The 24,981-nt window shown below is 38.0% G+C and overlaps 1 protein-coding gene across 5 annotated transcripts in view; it reads right to left on the reverse strand.

Moving 5' to 3' along the window:
- Window positions 1-24,981, reverse strand: part of CR1 (complement C3b/C4b receptor 1 (Knops blood group)) — a 235,393-nt gene that overhangs the window by 198,493 nt on the left and 11,919 nt on the right. For all 5 annotated transcript variants that reach the window (XM_050781586.1, XM_050781567.1, XM_050781577.1 and 2 more), the window contains exons 4-10: window positions 20,578-20,663; window positions 8,606-9,004; window positions 5,705-5,881; window positions 5,511-5,613; window positions 3,775-3,860; window positions 1,715-1,933; window positions 455-634 (exon numbers count right to left, since the gene is read on the reverse strand). In XM_050781586.1, coding sequence (XP_050637543.1) covers window positions 455-634; window positions 1,715-1,933; window positions 3,775-3,860; window positions 5,511-5,613; window positions 5,705-5,881; window positions 8,606-9,004; window positions 20,578-20,663 — 1,250 coding nt within the window. The remainder of the gene's footprint in view (window positions 1-454; window positions 635-1,714; window positions 1,934-3,774; window positions 3,861-5,510; window positions 5,614-5,704; window positions 5,882-8,605; window positions 9,005-20,577; window positions 20,664-24,981) is intronic.

Raw genomic sequence — 24,981 nt, forward strand, 5'->3', positions numbered from 1 at the left:
ATCAGCCACCTACTAAGCCCCACTTTGAAAAAGACCTTCCCTCCAGATCTATCTAGATCTAGATTTAGATCTGTGTAGAGACCTTGAATCCCTTATCAGAATGTAAAAGTCACTTATGGCATTATCTACTGCTAATATATTTCAAAGTTTGCAAAGGATTTCTTCCCACCTAGTTATTCAAACAGAATTTGTCTTCCTACACCATTTATTCCCCTGATCTAGAGTCATGTATTATTTTCTTTCCTATAGGGAATGAAGATTTTCTCTACAAATATTCCTTGAAACATTCTCATAAAGTGAGCATTTCAAGCAATAATCAAGGATGACCTACAAGAAAAACTTACATCCACCCATCTGAACACTTTTCAAAAAAGGTTTCTCATATCCCACATTTGAAAACATTCAATAAGAAGCTTTTGCAGACATGGGAAAGCTCCAATGCAAGTTTACTCACGTTTACAGACATCTTTGGGACTCGACCACACCAGGTTATCCAGACATGTGATAGAGAACAGCCTCCCGTAGTACTCAGGACGGCATTCGTACTTTAAAGATGTCCCAATGGGAAAGTCAGATGCATTGGTCTGGGTTTTCAACTTAGCAAACGGAAAATGATCCGGGGCTTTACAGTGACCTAGAGACCAAGAAATCAAGAATATCTGAGTTAATAAAAAGATACCCAATGTGCTTCCTCTTTTCTCTTCTGGGGTAGATTGATGCCAGAAGAAAAGAAACTCTTAGTTATAAAACAAAAAACAAAAAACAACAAAACACACACACACACACACACACACACACACACAAACACACATAACTTGCCTGTAAAATGGAAGGGAAAGTTCCATTAGCATAGGCTTATAAGGAAGTATATTACCTGGAAGATTAGTCTGTTATCGGGTCTTTCTACTCATATAATTTAGTTAATTTTATTTTATTATTTTTTTATTTTTAGTATAATTGGAGTTTCACCATGTTGGCATTCTGATCTGGAACTCTTGACCTCAAGTGATCTGTACTGGGATTACAGGTGTGAGCCACTGCGGCCAGCCTATTTTCATTGTTTTTGAGATAGGGTCTCACTCTGTCACCCAGGCTGGAGTGCAGTGGCACAGTCTCAGCTCACGGCAACCTCTGCCTCCCAGGCTTAAGTGATCCTCCCATCTCAGCCTCCCGAATAGCTGGGAACACAGGCAATTGCCACCACGCTCAGCTAATGCTCATCTAATTTAATGTAAATATAGCTCTGATTTAATTTTTCACATTTTTAGGACTCCAGAAAGAGTGTTTCTGCCCAGCTTCCACCTTTCGTGTCTGGTTTCCTTGTACTTCAAGGCATCAAAACTCCAATGAGAGGTTGACAAGCATGGGCAGGAACTCAAGACATTTCCTGGCAGCAGGAGCCACTGATTTTCTAGGTCATATTTCTAAGCCAAACATTTCAATGAGGAGATACACAAGCATTTGTTTTTAATTCATATGATTCTAATGAAGGACTTTCCCACCACTCACTGCGTCCTTGTTTTTTCATCAGTCCCTCCAGATGCAAAGGTCATCAGGATCTGATGTATTGACCTACCTTAGAACCATTTATCATTGGTTGGGCATTCCATTGTGGCAAATGCGCACAGAGAAACCATACTGTAATTATGGAAATATGGAGGGCCTGCGTTAGGTATTCTGAACCCATTTGGGATGTGGGGAAATGAGCACTAACCCAGAATTCCACAGCGAGGGGCGGGGCTGCTCCAAACCCCTTTCCCTTGAGGGTCACTTGTGCAGCGGATGGTGCTCTCCCCAATGAGGTCGAAGGTCATCCCTCTGTCTGGGTGGGGGTCACATATGTAAGTTACAGCTTTTCCAAAGGGAAAGATTTCCAGAGGTTTTCCTGTGTGTCTCCCATTAGGAATAACTGGAGGACTTGGACAAAAGATTTCTGGAAAAAAGGCAAAAGCTCTAAGTTTCATTCAGGAGTTTCCCCAGAGGTATTCTGCAATTACAGAGTGCTATGATTGTTGTTGCTGAAAATATACTAAGGAGGTGACAGTAGACATTAGGACTTCGAAGAGTTGGATTAAATGAGATGTCATTGAAAGTGTATTGCAAAGTACAAAAGAGATTTTTCTATCCTGAATCTTCCAGATAGTAACGGTTCCTGGACTACAGAAACGTTACAACTTTAATGAAGTAGCAAAACATTCGAAGAAGAAAAATAACCATTTTCAAGGGTTACTCATTCATTTAGTCAATATTTATTAATTGAGCACTTGTCCTGTGTCAGCCACTCATCAGGATCCTGGGGATGCAGTGCTGAGGAAGGAGCCTACGTTCTTGGGAAATATTTCTCAAATGCATATATGTGTGCTAATCATCTTAAATAGGTGAAACCTTCCACTGATTACTTATTGATACTGATCATCAATCTCTGTGATAACAATAGCCCTGTCACAGTGAATTGAAACGTAGTCAGGCCATTATAAAAAACTCCAAATGGATTCAGATTGCTTTGCTTTTGAAAATGTCTGTGTCTGTTGATGATTAATTTTCTCTTTTTACGTTCTGGGTCAGGTTTCAAGTTGTTACTCCTTTCTAGCATCTACTGATTTGTTTAGAACAGTCTCTCCCTCATTTCTAATTGGCGTTTTTCGTTAGAACTGGAATTTGGAAGAAGCTACTTTAACTAGCAAGAGTTATGAAAAATAAGAGAAATCTTGAGTAGTCAATCAATGAGTTTTAATGCATAATAGTAGAACAGACATTTGTCATGCTGCTTCAAGGAGCACTGGATTAGTTAGACAGCAAGAATCTCTATATAAGTTTTGTTCTTACAAAATTTTCCTCTAAAAAGCACTGTAAGATGTCCAAGTATATTTCTAAGAACATAAACATTTTAGTAAATTTCATGGTCTTCTAAAGAAACATGTTTTCCAATTGTTAGAATCAAGAAATGAAGCAAAGTTCTATCTTCCATTAGGGAAATTACAAATAGTTAGACTAGGAGAAATCAGTAGTCTACCGATTATTGAACATATGGGGCTCTTTTTTTCAAAAATGAACTTATTATTTATGAATCTCTCAGCATAAATGACTTAGGTACATGTTTTGAGAAATTAAGGAGTCTCCAACTGCTCGCCCTGTCTAATGTTGCATCCCACTTTTCCCTCATTCCTCAGTGCTTTGCTCTATTATCTTCATAGCATTGAATTTATTTTTTTTCTTGTCCCTCTCCCCACCTGAGGAGAAACAACACGGGGACAGGGAATTCATTCGTCTTGTTCATTGATAAAACTCCAGTGGCTAGATGAACATCAGGCACAAAGTATGTGATCAATAAATATAATTAAATAAAGGCATGTTTAATATTTGTGTATTATCAAATACATACAAAAATTGTAGACTGATTGCACCTGATGGAAGAACAAAATGAAAAAGAAAGAAGGGAGGAAGAAAGGAAGAGAAAAAAAGAAAGAAAAGAGAGAAACAAAGTAAATTGTTAAAGCTTCACATTATCTGATCTCTCCTGAAACTCCTAGAAGCACACTACCATAGGCTTTATTGCGGTAGAACACAGAATACAGAAGGACAGAGACAGATCAGATGATTCCAAAGACAGGTGATGTACACATTGATTCACAACCAAACAGTATTAAAATAAGCAATTTTCAAATCAATAATTCGGACTAGAAAATTGAAGAACCACATTAGGGGAGGTCATGGGTCAAATACTGAACAGATGAAGGGGAGAGACTGGCCTGAAATGTTACTCCTATTACTCACGTTCACACACTGGAACACTGCTATTCCAAAGGCTTTCCATTCCAGCCAAGACACAGTAACTAGCAGAGCTGCCTTTTAATTGAAATCTAAAGGAGAAAATAGGAGTGAATAGTGAGCTGCTTCAGCCAAGAGGACTCTTGGTTCACAATCTAAGGCCCAGCCCCAAATCTCAGGATTTTGAGGACCTGAGGCCAGCAGGTGGCAGAGTTGCACAGGCTACGTTATTGGGAAGCTCACAGTCTCCAGAAGGGAGCAATATAGAATGGCAAAATGCAGTAACTTGGTCACATGACAGTCCTGCTTGAATTGAAAAAGGTGGTCGTGACATGGGCGCCATCTCCTTGACCCAGGACCCAGGCTTGGAGTTTCACTGATTACTCCATGATAACCTGATAAATCACTCATTGTCATTACTAGAAACCCAGTCTTCTAATGCAATGCCTTCCTAACTCTGATGCTGGAACAGCAAGTAAACAGCTCCCAGTTTGTAAAACAGCTCCCAGTTTGGAAAAGTGGGAAATAGCTGGCGAGAGAACAGAGAGTGTCCTTTCATCTCCGCATCTGTGATGGCGTGAAGACGGCTTACAAGGGCAGTTTGGGCTGCTGAAGAGTAAGCGTGAATATTCTAGGGGAAAAAGGAAAGAAGAGAGGACTGGATTTCTGTATGCAATCGTCGAAAATTCTCAGTTTCTGTTGGGCCCTGATGCCCTTCTAACTCTTACTGGGTGCTGGCATTTGGAGGCTGCCAAGATTCTGTGGAACATTTTGGGATCAGGTGCTTTGTTGCCCATGCTGGTCAGCTTCCGTGTAGAGATGTGCACCCTGTGCATCTGTGAAGAGCACTAGATGGACATAAACAAGGTAATGACCTTGCCGGAAATAGCAGCAGCCATCAGGACCCCAGCTCAGAGCCCAGAGCCCATGAATAGCCAGATTATATATGACTGAATTTTTTTAAAATGCTGATTTTTACATTTTCATTCCTATTACAAATTTCACTATAGATGGTTTAAAGAATTTACTGAAATGATTCTTAAATGATCCCAGTTATTAAGAATAAGCTTTTTGTTACTTGTTGTTACTTGCAGTTTTTTTTTCTTGGACTATCTAAATTACTCATATTCTTTTTGCTTGTAAAACATGATTTATTTTTCTTGAGACGGAGTTTCACTCTTATTGTCCACACTGGATTGCAATGGTGCCATCGCGGCTCATTGCAAACTCTGCCTTCCAGGTTCAAGTGATTCTCGTGCCTCAGTAGCTGGGATTACAGGCACATGCCACCAAGCCCAGTTAACTTTTGTGTTTTTAGTAGAGACGGGGTTCACCATGTTGGCCAGGCTGGTCTCCAACTCCTGTCTTCAGGTGATCTGCTCGCCTCAGATCAACCTCCCAAAGGTGCTGGGATTACAGGCATGAGCCACCGTGCCTGGCTGATATTTTCTACTTAATGTGTTACCCATATATTCATAACCAGTAGTTATACTTGCCTTTGAAAATGCCAGTTAATATATGTTCCAGTTTCCTCTTCACATCTCATGTTATTAGTTCTGTGCATTTCTTTCCTTTCTTCCTATGTATACTTTGGAAAGTTCATCTCTCTGAATGTGTGTGTGTGTGTGTGTGTGTGTGTGTGTTTGTGTGTCTTTCTTTTAAGCCAAACCAAATCTCCCCTTTTAAAACTAATTCCCAGCCCCATTTTCAATGTCCAGGAGGTCAGGCAAGCTCACACTCACCCTTCATCACAAACAAAATCCACTTTTGCTCCAAGCTGGAGACTACGTGGAAATAGCACACGACCATTAGGAAGTTGGCCCAGAGAGTCATCACAGGATTTCACTGGAGTAAAAGAAAAATGAACAGAGAATATTGGCATGTGCAGAATAAAGACGCAAGCTAAAAATATCAAGCCAGACAAGAGTCTAGGCACCTTCACATCTGGGGGCTGCAGGGCTCCAGTCTCCCTGGGGTGTACAGCGCAGAGACGCAGCCCCTCTGAGGTCATAGCCGGGCTCACAGATGTAGAACACTTCCTGCCCAGGCTGAAAGATGTCCTTGTCCCTTTGGATACGCTCACCATGCAGGACATCTGGAGGTGGCTGACATACTGGGGAGAGAGAAACAAAGTATTGCTAATTTTCTCACTGTTTAACTGGCCAAGGGAATAATAATTACAAATCTATATATAATAATAAAGTTAAGATAAGAGCTTTATTATATTGATAACAAACTAAATACACAGGGCAAGGAAGATGTCTTGCCATCAGTCATAGAACTGACACATTGCAGAACTGTGACTAAAACAGAGGTATCCTCAATTCATTGCTTTTCATCTAAAGCATGCAACTAAGATTTCACAATGGACAGTTCCTTGTAGAATGCTTCCAATTACTGTTCACCCAGTACAAAATTGGGAGGAATGATGGCTTATTATATCTTCATACTTCCTTTCTAGAAATGCATCACCAATTTAGTCTTGCATTTTAGGCAATAAAGGAGTGCCCCTGCCCATGTCTTGTCTAATAGGTCCCTCCATCACCTATCACACTGGTGCAACAAACAGCGTCCATACATCTACTCTCATTTCCTGTCAAGGCTTCTCTCAGCGGCCACCTGACATAGGGCGGTAACGAACTATGGGTCTCCTCTCTTCATGCTATGAAGCAAGGTGCTGCCTAGTCATTCATTTCACTCCAGTGAGAAGGTGGGCAACTGTCTAACAAAATCTAAAAGACCTTCTGTCACCATAATGAGAGTGTATATTTCACGCAACGTATTGTAATGGCAGCTCTGGCTCTCTCTTAATATGTTGATCTGATCTCGGGAAGTCAGAACACATTTGGGTCTCAACTAAATTGCATAAAACTGTTAAAAAATGGAAAAAATAATTTCAGTTTGGCTTTGAGCAGAGCAGTTCCCTTTTCTGGACTTCAGCTTTCTCAAGCATCAGATGGAGGATTGGACTAGAAAAATGACTTCTTTAAGGAGTATGTAAATACTCTGATGCTGTAATGTCCATTTTCAGGACTCATCACCCAGTGTTTCTCTTGTCTAATCAATGCCTGATGATATAATATTGAGGTGCTGTCCTGATTAAATTTCTGTCGGCCCCCAGCCTCACACGTCTGCACTGTCTTTCGACTGCTAGCAATGGAAGCCTTAAAACTACAATCATTTGTCTTCCTTGATAGCTCGGCTCTGGTTAGGTTCTGACAGTTGGAGGCATATATACCAAATTAAAAGGCAGGATAATGGCAGAATATGTTCTACTTCTAGAGGTGGCGCAGACAGTGGCAGTATAGATGACTTTAGTGAGCAGCTACAGCTTCAATTCTAGTGATGCCAATGACTTTGGCTCCAACAATATCAGCTGCATTCTGGCAGCAGTGGTGGCTCCTGCAGCATTAGCAGCTTTCAGGGAGCTGCCTGCTCAGTGGGAGGGGCTGGCCATTTCAGCATCAGTACAGGCTCCTGTGCTCTAGACTGGCAGCCACAGCAGCTCCCTGATCTCTGGTAACTCTGCCTTCGTCTTATTGCTTTTCCTGCCCTTCTAACATCTTTGTGACCTATTAGCTGTGATATGGTTTGGCTCTGTGTCCCCACCCAAATCTCATGTCAAATTGTAATTCCCTTTGTTGGAATAGGAGCCTGGCAGGAAGTGACTGGATCATGGAGGTGGTTTCTAATGGTTTAGCACTATCACCCTAGGGCTGTCCTGTGATAGAGTTCTTTCGAGATCTGCTTGTTTAAAAGTGTGTAGCACCTCTACCTTGCTCTCTCTCTCTCTTCTGCCAACCATATGAAGATATAGGTGCTTCCTCTTTGCCTTCCACCATGATTGTAACTTTCCTGAGGTGTCCCTAGCCATGCCTCCCGTACAGCCTACAGAACTCTGAGTCAATTAAACCTCTTTTCTTTATAAATTACCCAGTCTCAAGTAGTTCTTTACAGGAATGTGAGAACAGACTAATACAACCTGCATGAAATCCCTCCCTCCTGGAAAGTATCTAGAGTAAGTTTTGATTGCATGACTGGATGCTGATTAGCAAAGCCAAGACTTGGAGTGAGGCGGGCTTGCATTCCAGTTTTGTCTGCAAGTTAGTATCTTAGAAAGTTATCTGATCTCTCTAAGGCACATATTCTCTGTAAAACATTGAGACCCGGCGTGGTGGCTCATGCCTATAATCCCAGCACTTTGGGAGGCCAAGGTGGGTAGGTTGCTTGAGCTGAGGAGTTTGAGACCAGCCTGGGTAAAATAGTGAGACTCTATCTGTACAAAAAAACATAAAAATCTTAACCAGGCATGGTGGCATGCACCAATAGTCCTAGCTACTTGGGAGACTCAGGCAGGAGAATTGCTTGACCCAGGGAGGCAGAGGTTGAAGTAAGCCATGATCACACCACTGCAGCCCAACCCGAGTGACAGAGCAAGACAGTATCTCAAGCAAAACAAAACAGACAAACAGAACAACTGGTAACTACCGAATAACTTTGTTTTAAGGATTAAAATTCACATGTAGCCTGTATTATAGTGCCTGGCCAGAGGAATCACTCATTTTGTATCAACAATTATTATACTCAAAAGTAATTGACAGATCTGTTTATAAGAACCCCAAAGAAACATCATATTCCTTGCCCGGGTTGAGCTTTGCTTCTCAATTTCAGCACATGTGTATGTACACACACCTTCTGAATTTCGTGTTCACTGTCTAGAAAATTTGCTCCCGACTCTACTCAGTACACATCCCTCCCCCTGAACAAATACTAATCTCCTGATCCAACAGCAATGCATGTCATTTGCAGGGCCCTTCTAGGCCTCAGTCAGACTCACCCCTGGAGCAGCTTGGTAACTCTGGCTCCCATTCGTTCAGGGCCTGGCATTGCACACGGCGGGGTCCTTTCATGACAAAGCCAGGCTGACACCTAAACTCCACAACTTCATTTAAGGAAAATAAGCTTCTTTTGACAGACACCAATATTCCATTTTCCACATTTGGAGGCGTGCATTTGTTAGGTATAATGCACTGAGGGGCTGGGCCGCTCCAGATGCCCACTTGATCTTCATTGCTGGTACAGTATATGGAGGGCTCACCCACGAGCTCAAACACCTTTCTCCCTCCACTTCCAAGATTGCAGTGGTAGGTCACCACAGATCCATAGTGAAAATACTCTTTGTTAGCACTAAAGAAATCTCCGTTGTCTATGGTGGGTGGTAGCCCACAAGAAATTTCTGGGGAAAGGAAGAGAAAGTTAAATAACAGTCAGTTTAAATAATGAATGACAAGCATCTCATGAGTCACTAAACTTTAGCTATTTTTACGTTCATTATTTACTTTTAATCTTTGCTAACACGAAGGTTACATTTTTATAAAGTTGTAACTTCAGTGTCCTGCCTTTCTTACTTATATGATTTGCTATAGTATTTGCATGCATGTATTCACTCGATCCACATTCTTTTCATTTTAAATAGCTCTTTGATCATCGTGTTATAGAGTTTATACAGTTTTCTCCTGTTCTTTCCCATTTGCTTTCTTAATTTCCATTTTTGTTATTAACTGAGGTTAGCTTTTTTAGAAAAATAAAATACAAAAACATTTGCTGAAAGATAAATTATAAGGGATGAGAGAAAACACAAATATACACAGTAGGAAAAAGAATTTAAACATACTTATATATATATGAGACTATTTATAAAACTGTAGATTACTGGGGGTTAAATATTTTGAAAATCTAAATAATATAAATGGAAATACAAATTGCCAAAATTCATTCATAAAGATACTTCCAAATGTAATTTCAAGGTTTCACAATATATAAAAGATATGAAGCTTACCAACTCATTTCATCAAATCTAAGTTTGATATCATAAGATGATATCTGTGTAAAAGTGATCATATATTAGTCCACCAAAACCCCTAAATACATTAAAAAATGTAGCAATAGTACATAGTATACTGTATTGCCATAAACTAGAACAAAATTACTTCAACCCAAATCCCAAAAAACTTGGAATTAAAAATGAGTGTATTTAATCAGATAAATTTGGACATGAATGAATTAATTAAAATTAAAAATAAAAATTTTTCAGGCTCTGCTTCTAGTAAGAGTAATCTCAACAATTCAAATAAAATATTGCTCCAACCATCCACCCTCAAGAAAGGCTAGAAATACTGAAAAATCAAAAATATTTATCTGTGAAGGCAGCAGAAAGCTAACAAACTAGTAACGCATTCCTGGGCCATGATCTAGGAGAAGATGAAAATCCAGTTGAGAGCTGGGTATTTGGGCTTGGCAACTGGGCTGCTTATGTTTGGGAATGGGTAGCTGTATCAGGACTGGGTAACTGAGCGACTGAACAGACTTTTGATTGTCTCATGAAGTTAAGGGACAACGATGGAAGTCCAGGGCCTGCCCCTAATGGAAAGCCTGGTAATACCTTCTGATGTGTTCTGAGGCCACAAAAACTAGGCCATGGTAATCAGGGTTAACTGAAAAAAAATCTGCTGTCTCAGACACTGGAACTAGTACTTCAAGTACTGGTACTGTGGCTGGCCCCAGAAAATCACAGTTCCTAGACTGAATTAGAGTGGTCCTAGAGTGCTAATGTCCCCAAATGCCTGCAGAAACAAGACAAAAATTCTATCTGGAAGAAGATGGGTTATCTAAGGCCTTGAAATTATTTCTATAGACACATTTTCAAATATAATTCCTGATGCACAAAGATAACCAGATACTTGAGGAGATAAAATAACACACACAATTACCGATGACAGAAACTGACCCATTAGAACTACAGATCTGTTGAAGGATATAATTGAAACTTGCAAGAACTAGAAACTATTAAAAAGAACAGGGTGGGGTGTGGTGGTTCACGCCTGTAATCCTAACACTTTGGGAGGCTGAGGAGAGTGGATCGAGTGGATCGCTTGAGCTCAGGAGTTCGAGGCCAGCCTGGGCAACTTGGCGAAACCCCATCTCAAAAAAAAAAGCCGGGTGTGCAGGTGTGGTTGTGCACACCTGCATTCTCAGCTACTCAAGTGGCTGAGGTGGGAGAATTGCTTGAGCCTGTGAAGGTTGAGCGAGCTGTGATTATGCCACTGTGCTCCAACCTGGGCAACAAAGTGAGACCCTGTCTCAAAAAAAAAAAAAAAAAAAAAAAAGGAAGAGGGCAGATTTGGAAAATAAAAACACTCTAGAATTCTTAAAGTAAAATATGATTGCTGAAATTAGGAATTTGTGTGAGATTAATAGCAGGTTAGAATCTGAAGGAAAATCAATGAACTGAAAGCTAGAACAGAAGAAAATACTCAGAACAAAGCACCAATAAATAAAAAGATTAAAAAATACAGACTAACTACATAGAAGAATAAAGCCTAACATGTTTAACTGAAGTCCCTCAATGAGAAGAGAGAGATAACAGAGCATAAACAACATTTGAAGAAGTAATAACTGGGAATTTTCCAAGACTGATGCAAGACATCATTAAATTACAGATCCAAAAGGCTATACAGGCCTGGCGTGGTGGTTCACGCCTGTAATCCTAGCAGTTTGGGAGGCTGAGGTGGGCGCATCACCTCCTGTCAGGAGTTTGAGACCAACCTGGTCAAAATGGTGAAACTCCATCTCTACTAAAAGTATAAAAATTAGCCAGGCATGGAGGCACAGGCCTGTAATCGCAGCTACTTGGGAGGCTGAGGTGGGTTGATAACTTGAACCCAGGAGGCTGAGGTTGCAGTGAGCCGAGATATCACACCACTGCACTCCAACCCAGGTGATAAGAGCGAAATTCTGTCAAAAAACAAACAAACAAACAAAAAAACCAACTATGCAAACCCAAGCAATACAAAGAAATTCTTACCTAGACACAACACAGTAATATTGTAAAAAATCTATTTTAAAGTGTAATCCATTTTAAAAGAAGCCAGGAAACATGGACAATAACCTTCAAAGGAACCACAATTAGAAAAATGTTTAAAGAATTTGTTTTCAGAAGATCTACAATACAAAAATGCCAGAGACTTTTTCAGGCTGAAGGAAAATAGTTTCATATAGAATTGATAGAATTGCAGTAAGAAGGAAACACACCAGAAAGAGTTCATATGTGGGTATGTTTTCATTTAGGATCTTTGTGATAGAGAGAACCTCTTCAATGATTAGAAGAAACACAAGATGCAAGTAAATATTTTATTATGGGCTGGGGGTACACGGCACACCTGAAGGTCACACAAAGGTTGGTCAGTGCAAGGAATGGAGAGAGAGAGAGAGAAGGGGACCCATCGGCCAACGCCTTTATTGGGGACCAGGGTATGACCCAGCAGGTATCTCCCATGGGGAGTTCCAACTGGTGAGTTTAAAGAAAGCAGGCACATGTTCCAGGAAGGCATGCTGCGACTGAGAGGTGGTCACGGCAGCATATCTGCGAAGTCCATGCAGGGCACAGAGGTCAGGGATGCGAGTCAAGTAGGTTTTATCTAGCTGTCCCATAGAGAGGTGGTCACCAGGAGGCAGTTGTATAAGGCAGATATCTGGCTCGACCACATTGAAAATTGGGAGGAGGTACAGAACTAGAAAGGGCAATAAGGGTGACTAAGCTCTGCTTCTGGCATGAGAAAGGTAAACATATTCTAAATGGATGCTGAGGTAACATGAAAATTCTAAGAATTCACTACGGTGTAAGTATAAATAAATACTGTTTTTATTTATTTTGAAATATAGTGTCTTTGAAATATAGAATTTATGTAATTTGTTAAATCAAGTGTAACCTAAAGCCTTACATAGTTTAAGCTCAGCCTCAAGGTTTCTCTGTACACTGCGAACTATAATAAGTGAAGATGTAAACAGACCGTAGACTACTCTTATGCCAATCACCAAGTTTTGGCCAATCAAATGTGGCCAACTGTTTGAACTGTCTTCAAATAAGGCAAACGCTGAGCTATAACCAATCCGGCTGTCGCAGTATCTCACTTCTGTTTTCTGTACATCACTTTCCTTTTTCTGTTTATAAATCCTCTTCTACCATGCAGCTGGACTGGAGTTTCTGGCCTACTCTGGCTCAGGAGGCTGCCTGATTTGCTAATCGTTCATTGCTCAATTAAACTCTTTTAAATTTAATTCAGCTGAAGCTTTTCTTTTTGCAAAATGTATGACAACAATACAAAAAGAGGGGGAAGACAAATGGAATTAAATATTAATAGTTTGGGTACTTGCATTGTTTGGAGAGTGGTAAAAGCACAATTTTAGTAGACTATAGTAAATCAAGGATGTCTATCTCTAGAGTAGTCATTTAAGAATAACTTAAAAGCTACTGGGGAAAATAGAATAATAAAAATACTGGATAAATTAAAAAATGTGAGAAATGAGGAATAAAAGAACAAACACATGAAACAAAGAGAAAACAAATAATCAAGAGTTAGACTTATCAGTAACTAGATTAAATTTATTTATTTGTTTTAAATTTTTATTATTAAATTTAAATGTTCCAAACACACCAATGAACAACTAAGAAAGATTGAATAAAACAACAAAACCTTACTATGTGATGTTTATAAGAGAGAAGTGTTAAATATAAGACAAAGAAGGGCTGAAAGTAAAAGATTTAAAACACACATAATACAAAAACAAGAAAAAAAGTTTATATAGCTGTGTTAATGTACAAAGTAGATTTTAAGGCAAGAAGTATTATGAGAGGTAAAGAGAGACATTTCATTATGATAAAATAGTCAATTCAGCAGAAAGAATAAACCAAAAATTTCATGCATTTAATAACATGTTTAAAATCCATAAAGTAAAGATTGCTAGAACAAAGAGGAAAGACAGGCAAATTCATAGTCATAGTTTGGGATTGTAATGGGTTGAATAACCACTGTCCTCCTTAAAAAATATCTGTGTCCTAATCTCTGAAACCAGTGAATGTGACCCAATTTGGAGAGTCTTTGTAGATACAATCAAGTTAATGATCTTGAGTTGTGACCATCCTGGATTGCCAGGGTGGCCTCTAAATCCATGTCCAGTGTCTTCATATGAGACAGAAGAGCAAAGGAAACACACAGTGGAGAAGGTGACGAGAAGATGGAGGCCGAGAAGGAAATGATGCATCTATGAGCCAAAGAACATCGAAGACCGCCAGCAGCCACTGGAAGGAAGTCTGGAGAGAGGCACAAACCAGCTTGCAGATGGAACCAATCCTATTGACATCTTAACTGGATTTCTGGACTCCAAACTTTAAGAGAATAAATTTCTCTTCTTTGAAGCCACCAAGTTTGTGGTAATTTGTTACAGCAGCCCTGGGAAACTAATACAGATATTTTACACATGCCTCTTGGTAACTGAGAGAACAAATGGAGGGCAAAAAGACTGTTCTAAACCACATTTTCCTAAATGACATTTCTAGAAAGTGAAGCAAAATAATTTACATTCGTTTCAAGTGCATACATAACATTTTACCAAAATCGTCCATATTCTGGGCTATAAAACACATCTCAAGAGGTCTCAAATGATTAAATTAATGAAAGAATGGTAAGTAGAAGACCTTTAAATATTTAGAAATTAAGCAATGCCCTTCTAAATAGCCTATGGGTCAGAGGAGATATTAAAAGGGAAATTAGAAAGCTTTTATGTACAATGATAATAAAAATATAAAGATTGTGGGAAATAAATAAAACAGTTTTAGAGAAAAATTTATAGGTTAAATGTACATATTAGAAAAATAAAGATTGGAAACAAATTAATTAGTGTCAAGAATTTAGGAGTGGAGGAGTACCCAAAGCTTAAAGCAGAAATCAATAAAAGAGAAAATAGTCATACACTAAAGAAAAAACAAGAAAGTTAAAAGTTTGTTTTTCTGAAAAGCTTAGTAAAATTGATAAAGACCCAGTAAAGCTAATCAAGGGAAAAGAAGCAAAAGATATTACCAATATCAGAAATTAATGAGCGTAAGGGTATCACTATAGAACTTACAGGCATCCAAAGGCTAATATGAGGATATAATAAACAGTATTATGCTGATAACTTAGGAAATCTAAATAAAATGAGTAAATTCCTTGAAAAATACAACTTACCCCAATGAATTTAATAAGATATAAAACAATAAATAGTTTTATAGCTATTAAAGAAATTAAATCCTGACAACAACAGCAACAACAAACCCTCAGGTCCAGATTGTTTTGCTGCTGAATTCTTCCAAACATATAAGGAAAAATAATGTTAATGTTACACAAATTATTCCAGAGACTAGAAAAAATAAATAATTTTTAACACATTTTGTGAGGCCAACATAATCTTGATGCCCAAACCTGACAAGGATATTAAAATAAAAGCAAATTATAATCCAAGATCTCTTGAGAACATAAATGCAAATATTCTAAACAAAATATTATGAAACTGAATCCAGTAATATTTCCAAAGGATGATACAATGATCAAAGTGAGGTTTACCTTGACTGATTTTAAATATTAAATCAATGTTACAATATTACAATAAAAATATGAGCAATCCTGCACACACACACGCATACTCCCCATACATAGGGTAATCATTTATAACACATCACAAACAACATAGGTTTATTCTAGGAATTCAGTGTTTGTCTTTTAAACATCAATCAGTGTAATATGTTACATTAACAGAGTGAAAAAGAAACATGATAATCTCAATACATGCATAGTGATCAATTAGAACTAACATTTATAAATCTTTTAATAATTAGAAGTAAAGGGGAGTTTCCTTAATCTAATAAAGGATATCATGCAAAAACTACAGCATACATCATGATTTATGATGACTATTAAAAGCTTTGTAGCCTTGTATCATCTCTTCTATTCAGTATTGTACTGGAGGTTCTAGCAAATGCAATAAAGCAAGAGAAATAAACAAAAGACATAAGAAAGGAAAAAATGTAAAAACTTTGTCAGATTCATAGATGACATAATTACACAGCAAATTCAAAAGAATCTACAGGTAAACTATTCAATTTATAAGTAAATTTAACAAAATTGCTGGAGCTGAGATGAAACAGGTGCGTGTCTAAGAAGTAAATAATTAGAGAATGAAATTTTAAAAATAAGATGTAAAAATAAAGATAATGAAATATGTACATGACTTCTATAATGTAAATTAACAAGTATTATTAAAAGAAATTAAAGAAGACTTCAAAATGGGAGGATATATCATATTCATAAATTTGAACTTCAAAACTGTAAATTTGTTACTTGTCCACAAATTGATTTACTGAGTCAACAGAAACTTAATACAAATTCAAGTAGGATTCTTTATGTGGAAATTGACAAGTTGATTCTAAATTTTATATGGTAATGCAAAGGGCCAAGAATCACCAAGTAAATCTCAAAGATGAACATAGTTAGAAGATATATGCCACCAGATATCAAATCTTAATGTAATGTGATAGTAATTAAAATTTTAATGCAGGACTATAGTTTATTTGCCATTATAGTATGGCAGATAAACTAATGTATGGCAAATAAACCAATGAAACAGAACCTCTCTGGAATGAGAGCCACATATAAGGTCACCTGACTTATGGCCATGGTGGTATCGCATTGTAGTATGCAAGGAATAGTCTTTTTAATAAATGATATTAGATCAATTGCCTATCCATAAGAAACAGGGCTTTGTCACCTGGGCTGCAGTGCAGTGGCACCACCATAACTCACTGAAGCCTTGAACTCCTGTGCTCAAGGGGTCCTCCCACCTCAGCCTCCCAAGTAGCGGGGACTATAGGCATGTGCCACTGAGTCTAGCTAATTTTATTTATTTATTTATTTTTGTAGAGACAGGGTCTCAATTTGCTGCCCAGGCTGGTCTTGAACTCCTGGCTTCATGCAATCCTCCTGCCTTGGCCTCCCAAAATGCTGTAATTATAGACATGAGCCACCTCACTTGGCCCAACTGCTCAAGTAGAATAGAAAAAGCAGTAACTGGGAAAAAAAAAAGACTCATAAATTGAATATTATTAAAATGTAGAACTTTCATAACCAAAAGACATTAAGAAGGAAAAAAGAAAAGCCATAGCCTGAAAGACAATATTTGTGTTACATTTATTAGAAAACATGAGAATATTTAAGAACTTCTACAAAACAACAAAACAGTAGACAAACTAGTAAATAATAGGCAAAAGTTTGGAATAGGCACTTCGCAAACATATGAAAAGGTACTCAGGATCATCAATGACATACAACATAATAATAAAGAAGACCCAACAATCCTTCATGCAAAAACAAAAATGACTCTTCCAAATATAACATTGAGATGAAGCTAGACACAAAAGAGTACCTATTTTTCGATTCCTTTAATATAAAATTTAGGAAGCGGCAAAACTATTAGTGTTATAAATCAGAATACTGGTTATTTTGGGAAGATAACTGGGAAAGGCCATCGGGAAGGCTTCTGGGGTGCCGATAGTGTTCTATATCTTAATCTGAGTGCCTTTTACATGGATGCGTTTACTTTGTAAAAATCCATTGAACTGCATAATTAAGATGTGTGCACTTTACTATATATATATGTTATACTTCAGCGAAAAGTCTACATGGTACAGGAAAATTATTGGGGAAAAAAAAAAGACCTCCCAACAAAGTAAACTCCAGGCCATATGGCTTTTCTGGTGAATTATTTTTAAAGAAGAAATAATACCAATCTTATATAAACCCTTACTAGGAAACAAATATATGAAACACTACCAGCTGACTTTATAAGACTGTCATAAGTTTGATATCAAAATCTTATTAAGGACATTACAAGAAAGAAAATTATAGTCTAATCTCTCAAATATGTTAGGAATGGGATGATGAAAGTGTTCTGGAATTAATTAGCAGTGTTGGTTGCCCAATGTCTTAGTCTATTTGGGCTGCTATAACAAAACACTATAAACTGGTTAGCTTGTACACCGTAGAAATTTATTTCACGTAGTTTTGGAGGCTGGGGAGTTCAAGACCAACACTGGCAGATTTAGCATCTCCTCCCATGGCGGGAGGGCAAAAGGAGTTCTTCTGGGCCTCTTTTATTAGGATGCTAATCCCATTTGTGACGGCTCTGCTCTCACGACCTAATCATCTTTGAAAGGCCTCACTTCCTAATGTCATCACCTTAGGGGTAAGGATTTCAACATATGGATTTGGGGTGGACTCAAACGTTCAGACCGTAACACACAACTTTGTGAATGTACTAAATACCACTAAGTGGTATAATTTAAAAAGGTAACTTTTATGATACGTGAATTATATTTTAATAGAAACATCTAAAATGTATCATGAAAGCATATTTGCCATATACAAAATGATTAAATATTATGACCAAGATGATTTATTTTAAGAATGTAAAATTGAAATTCAAAATCATTTGCCTTTGAAAAATGTACTCAAAACAATTTGTTACATTAACAGAAAAAGAGAAACATATGGTTACATCAATATATGTAACTAAAGTGTTTGATAAACTTCAACATGATTCAAATACCAAAAATTTTTTTAACAATGAAGAATATAAGAGAATTTCCTTATTTCAAAAATGGTTATCTGCAAAAAGCCTACAGTAGACACCAGCTTAATGGTGAAATGTTTTAAACTTTAACTTTGAGATGTGGAACAAGACAAGGATGGCATCTATTGGTACCAATGTTCAATGTTATACTGGTGGTCCTAGCCAGTGTGATAAAAAAGAAAGAAAATAAGGAAATAAGGAAGGAGGGAAGGAAGGAAGGAAGAAAGAAAGAAAGGAAAGGAGGGAGGGAGGCAGGGAGGGAGGGAGGGAGGGAAAGGAAAAAAAGAAGACAAAGAGTTAAATAAAATTATAATTATCTGGGGGTTTTGTACAGTGTCAACCAGGCCAATTCGGAATTAAGTTTTCCAGACTTAGTTTCTCTGTATGGTTCTGGACTAGGGTTATAGCATGAGAAATTAGCTGATATTTGAGAGGCAGAAGTTAAGCAACAGCCATTCCACTCTGAAGATCATCTTTGGATAAAGCTGGTGAGGCACAGTGCAGGAGTGGAGGGTTTGGAAGATAGACCTTTTACCAGAGGCTTGAGGAATACATTCACATGGGGAGTTTCAGCATCCTCTGCCATGGCTCATTCTCTGTGGGGCAGGAACGACAATGGGAACTGTTGCCATTGAACTGGGTTCTCTGAATTCACTTGGGGACCAAAGGACCTCAGGGTGGCAGAGTCCAAGTGGTAGCACTTAATTGCCAGAGACAATGGGGGTTCTTGTAATGGATATTAGAGCTGAAACAGCAATCAGAATGATTTGACTGAAGACAATATTGTTACAGGGCTAATTGATCATAGAGTCTCTGAAACTGAAATAGATGGATAGCTGACTAAAGTGTTTCTTGATGTGTATAAGCGGAAGAGATTTAGGTCAAGTGAATAAGAGTCTGACTTGAATTACTGCAAAAGAAGTTCATTGTTCATCAACAATTCCTAGACTTGAACAGTTTATAGACCCAGAGAAGCACAAACAGATGGGAGACTGGATCCTTTTGAGGAAGCACCTGGTACCTTCCCCTAGCCTTCTCCAAGAAGACTTGAAGTCATTTACCAGGATTTGGATATAGAGAGTTTACAGAACTAGAAACAGAGATAAAAACATAGATATAGGTATAGGTGTATTATTATATTTTTGTTTTCTCTATTTTACTATTTTTTCATATTTCCAAGAAAATTTCTATTCCAATTCCATGTTATCTTATTATAGATTTCAAATAAGATGAAAGGTTTCCCAATTTGTTTTACAAAATAACAAAATTGTTTCTTAAAGTGGATAAACAGCAATAAATGTGTGACCAATGTCATTTGTAAATTTAGATTCTGAAGCTCATAAACTTTCTAGTAAAAGGAACATTTTTAAATGCCAAGAAGAAAAGAAGACAAGTCCCCAAGCTATCTAAAGAGAACAGTAAGACAAAGATATTATACACTATATTTCACTGAGCCTCAGCCTGGCCCTCCACTACATAGGTGTATTACTTTTTAATAAAATGAGATCTTGCCATATATGCCATTCATCTGATTCTTTTTCCACATAAAATACATCTCTTTCTAGTCATTAAGTGCTTCTTTATGTTATCATTTTTTTATGGCTGAATACCATGCCAGTGTATGGATATATTTTTTTCCATTCTGCGTAGCTATTTTATGTTTCTTCGGGAATTCTTTATAGTGGTCATTTGAACACATCTTTTTCCTCCTAGTAGATTATTTCCAAATCATAGTTTAAAATATTTAGGTTGCTTTAACATTTTAACTAATATAAATGATGCTGCAATGAAAAGTTTATACCAAACTGCTTTAAAAAGTGTGTGATTATTTTGTAAGTATAAATTCTAAGAAGTAGGTTAAAATATATGCCCACTTCTGAGGTTAATAGTGCATGGTGCCTTTTGAGAGGATATGTTGACCTCGTGGTGCGTGAGAGTCCAGGTTCTTTCGCAGCTTCACTAATCTTGAAGAGCATAAATGTTAAAAATCTTTACTGATTCGCCAAGCAGGATGATTATTATACTGGAGGTGGTAGAACCACCATAATTTCAAATTTATTGAAGTAGAATCAAGTTTGAAGGATTTTATGTATTTAAGCCCCCAGAATTAGAAAAGACACATCCCAGGATAAGGAAGAACTTAAGGAAAGGGTTGCCAGGAACGCTGTAGGAATATTCGAGAACATTACCGCTGTCTTCAGCCATGTGAAGGACAGATTGCAGAGAAGGAATTCGGTTAAGATTTTTATTATTCCAGAGAAAAATTAGAATGTATCAGTAAAAGAAATAGGAAGGGATATTTCAACTCACTCTCACAAATAGGTGTTTCATTATCCCAAATGAGAGTATTGTCTGAGATGATGCATGTGGCGGACGAGGAACCAATGAGTCGGTATCTAGAGGCAAAAAATAAGGAATATTAGGTTCCAAAGACACAGGTCAACTATCCAATTAAATTACTACTTCCAGAGATTACACTGTTACAGAATTCAGAGGGACATTTTCCACTTGTCAAAGGATTATCTGTCACCTTCCCAAGTTTCACATTCTTCTTGGGACTTTTGGACTTTCTTTTTCTTACCTTCTCAGTTGGATGAGCTTTCTCTTCTTTATTACCTTATGACAGTTTTTTATGCAAATCTAAGATGAATTACAGTTTTTCCTACAAATTTCATTTTTTAAAAGATAACACAAACTTCCTGAGTGCAGGGAAGCTGTCATATATATACATGTATATGTGTGTGTATATAGCCGTGTTGCATGTATTTCTTTGCCTTAAAAGTGTGAATGTATGGATGCATGGATGGGCTTTTGTCAACAAGATTCATCAAAGAAGGCCAAAATAGGCCATTCACAGTGGCTCACCCCTGTAATTCCAGCACTTTGGGAGGCTGAGGCAGGAGGATTGCTTGAGCTCAGGAGTTCAAGACCAGCCTGGGCAACACAGTGAGGCACTGTCTCTACAAAAAATTTATAAAAAATCCAGGCATGGTGGCACATTCCTGCAGTCCTAGCTACTCAGGAGGCTGAGGCAGGAAGACTGCTTGAGCTGGGGAGGTTGGGGCTGCAGTGAGTGCTGATCATGCCACTGCACTCCAGTCTGGGCAAAAAAGCAATACCTTGTTTCCAAAAAAAAAAAAAAGAAAAAAGAAAGAAAAAAGGAAAGAGAAAGAAAGAAAGAAAGAAAGAAAGATGGATGGATGGAAAGAAAGAAAGAAGGAAAGAGAGAAAGAAAGAAAGAGAGAAAGAAAGGAAGGAAGGAAGGAAGGAAGGAAGGAAGGAAGGAAGGAAGGAAAGAAGGAAGGAAGGGGATTCATAACTAGAAGCAAAGGAAATCCAGGCTGACCAAAAAGAATTGAGCACTCATTTTATACTTAAAATATTAAAGTCAGCAATTCTCAATTAGTATATCTCAAACTGTTCAAAGTGTGCCATAAATGTGGAATAATTTATGACATTTATTTTACGTCACCTTAGACTCTGTTGTGATAGATGGTTGGGTGAAACTAGTCATAGTGAGGGTAGGGTCAAACTTGATAGTACTATACATGAAGGAATGAAGCAATATCAAATAACAGTCATGGTTATTGGTTTAGCGGAGAACTTTGCTTTATGAGCATGTAAGAAAACCTGGCAACATAAAGCTTTATTCAAACAACAAAACAGTGCCAAATGGAGATCAAATAAATAGTGAGACAACAGTGGGTGCTTCTGAAGACACTTGATGCACCGTTGCATTATAGTAGTGATTTATGATGTACTTATTAATGACTTCAATATCATTTTGTTGTTGTTGTTGTTGTTATTTTTTTGAGACAGATTTTCACTCTTGTCGCCAAGGCTGGAGTGCAATGGTGCGATCTCAGCTCACTGCAACCAGAGATTCTCCTGCCTCAGCCTCCTGAGCAGCTGGGACTACAGGTGCCTGCCACCACACTTGGCTGATTTTTGCATTTTTAGTAGAGATGGGCTTCACCATGTTGACCAGGTTGGTCTTGAATTCCTGACTTCAAGTAATCCACCCACCCTAGCCTCCCAAAGTGCTGGGATTACAGCCACCACACCCGGCCTCATTTTGTTTTTTAATGCTTTCTAGTATACCACCAAAAATGAAATCATTTTCAATTGCACTGCCAACAGACATACACACAAGTATGAAGTATGTGAACAAATGAAGTGAAGAAGGGCTGCAATCCTATATGTGCGCCTCCTTCTGTCTATTTGTCTTAGGAATAAGGGATCCTGGAGACTCCTCTGGCTTTTGACCTCACTGAGGTTATTTCTCAAAGTGTTCTTTTTGATTTTCTAATCATGGGGGTTGGGATAGGAATGGTGAAGCAAGTTCAAATTTAAGTTGGCATTTTTTTTCTTCCATACTATTGTTCAGTGCTGTAGTACTGAACATTTTAAATATGAGTCAAAAGATAACTTTGTGTTCACTGATCAAGGGGAACAGATAGAAAAATATTTTAATTTATTAAACTTGTCCCTCAAAGTAGATTAAGCGACTGAACAAATAATAGTTTGAACACCTCTCATTCAGAATGTTTATGAGGAAGTAAAGCAGAGAGAGGAAATCCATGCTACTTATTGTAAGGGAAGCTCTCATATCCATTTGAACAGATTGAAGCCTTTACATCCTACCCTATCTTTTTGGATCTCCCAGGGAAGAGAGAGTTGTGGATTCACAAAGTTAAGCCATGGTTCAGGAAAAGCCATGATCATTTCGTTGCCAGAAACCACATACAGCATGCGGGCAAACATGTCTAGACTTTTGGGAGTCTCCTCCCCAGAGCCCAAAGAGGGACAGTGAAGCCTGGGATATTAGTCCCATTTCCATTTTCCTTCTTAATCTATGTGCCTTGAACCAGGTGGATGGGTTAGGAAAAAATGAGAATAAAAAACAAATTTTGCAAATTATTTAGGTTAACACATTTTCTTTTTTTCTTTTTCTTTCTTTCTTTCTTTTTTTTTTTTTTGAGACGGAGTTTCACTCTTTTTGCCCAGGCTGGAGTGCAATAGCACGATCTCGGCTCACTGCAACCTCCACCTCCCAGGTTCAAGTGATTCTCCTGCCTCAGCCTCCCGAGTAGCTGGGATTACAGGCATGCACCACCATGTCTGGCTAATTTTGTATTTTTAGTAGAGACGGGGTTTCTCCATGTTGGTCAGGCTGGTCTTGAACTCCCGACCTCAGGTGATCCACCCGCCTCGGCATCCTAAAGTGCTGGGATTACAGGCATGAGCCGCTGCACCCAGCGGTTAGCATATTTTCAACCTTAAATAATGAGATCCAGAAAATATATTTAAGGATAGAGTTTATTTGAGCACAAAGCTTAAAGGTAGCCACATGGAAGACTCCAACTCCGAATGAATGGGGTCAGCATTCCAAAGTGGAGGATGTAAAGTATCACTGATATAGGCAGAGAGAGAGAAATTTTAGCAGGATTATATTTTCCATATGGGACCATGAGTAGTTATAGCACTTTGATTTGTTACAGATTGCTACGTTCCAAGGAAGATTACTTTATTGCTCCCGGAAAAGGGGTAGTGATCTGAGGGGAAGCCCATCCCCTTGGAAATATAGTAGGAACTTAAAAAAAACTTTTTATTTTGAGATAATCAGATTCACATGCAGGGTATAGTACAGAGAGATCCCAGGTACACTTTACTCAATTTTCCCCTAATAATAACATTTTGCAAAACAATAGTGCAACATCAACATTAAGATATTGACATAGTTCTAATCCACACATTTTGTTCAAATTTCCTGTTTTACCTGTACTTATTTGTGTGCATGTATGTTTATGCACATGTGCCTGTGTATTTATGTCTATGCCGTTTTAAAAAATAGACTTTCTGTTTTAGCACAGTTTTTGGTTCACAGCAATAATGAACAGAAGATACAGAGATTTCCTATGTACTCCCTGCCCCTACACATGGATAGCCTCGCCTATTATAAACATCCTTCACCAGGGTGGTACATATTTTTTGCAACTGATGAACTTACACTGACACATCATGGTCACCCCAAGTCCATAGTTTATATTAGGGTACACTCTTGGTATTGTACACTATACGACTTTGGATAAATTTATTATGACATGTGCCTACTGTTATGGCATCATACAGAGTAGTTTCACTACCCTCAAAATCCTCTGTGCTCTGCCTATTCATCCCTGCTTCTTCCCTAACCCCTAACAACCACTGATCTTTTCACTATCTCCATAGTTTTGCCTTTTCCAGAATGGCATATACTTGGAATCATATGTTATGTAACCTTTCAGATTGGCTTCTTTCACTTAGTGGCAGTGAAAAAAGATTCACTAAAAGGTTCCTCTGTGTCTTTCCATGGCTTGATAGCTCATTTACTTTTTGGTATTGAATAATATTCTATTGTATGGATGTACCACAGTTTATCCATTCCCTTGCTAAATGACATCTTGATTGCTTCCAAGTTTTGGCAATTATGAATAAAGCTGTTATAAACATCTGTGTGCAGAATTTTTTTTTTTTGGTGTGAACATGAGTTTTCAATTCCTTTGGATAAATACCAAAAAGGATAACTGCTGGATAATATTGTAAGAGTATGTTTAGTTTTATTAAAAAAACTGCCAAATTCTCTCTCCAAGTCATGGTACCATTTTGCATTCCTACCAGCAATGAATGAAAATTGTATCCCCCTCACCCCCAAAATATATTGATGTCTTAATC

Source organism: Macaca thibetana, chromosome 1, assembly GCF_024542745.1.
Source record: "Macaca thibetana thibetana isolate TM-01 chromosome 1, ASM2454274v1, whole genome shotgun sequence".
Classification (NCBI taxonomy): Eukaryota; Metazoa; Chordata; class Mammalia; order Primates; family Cercopithecidae; genus Macaca; species Macaca thibetana.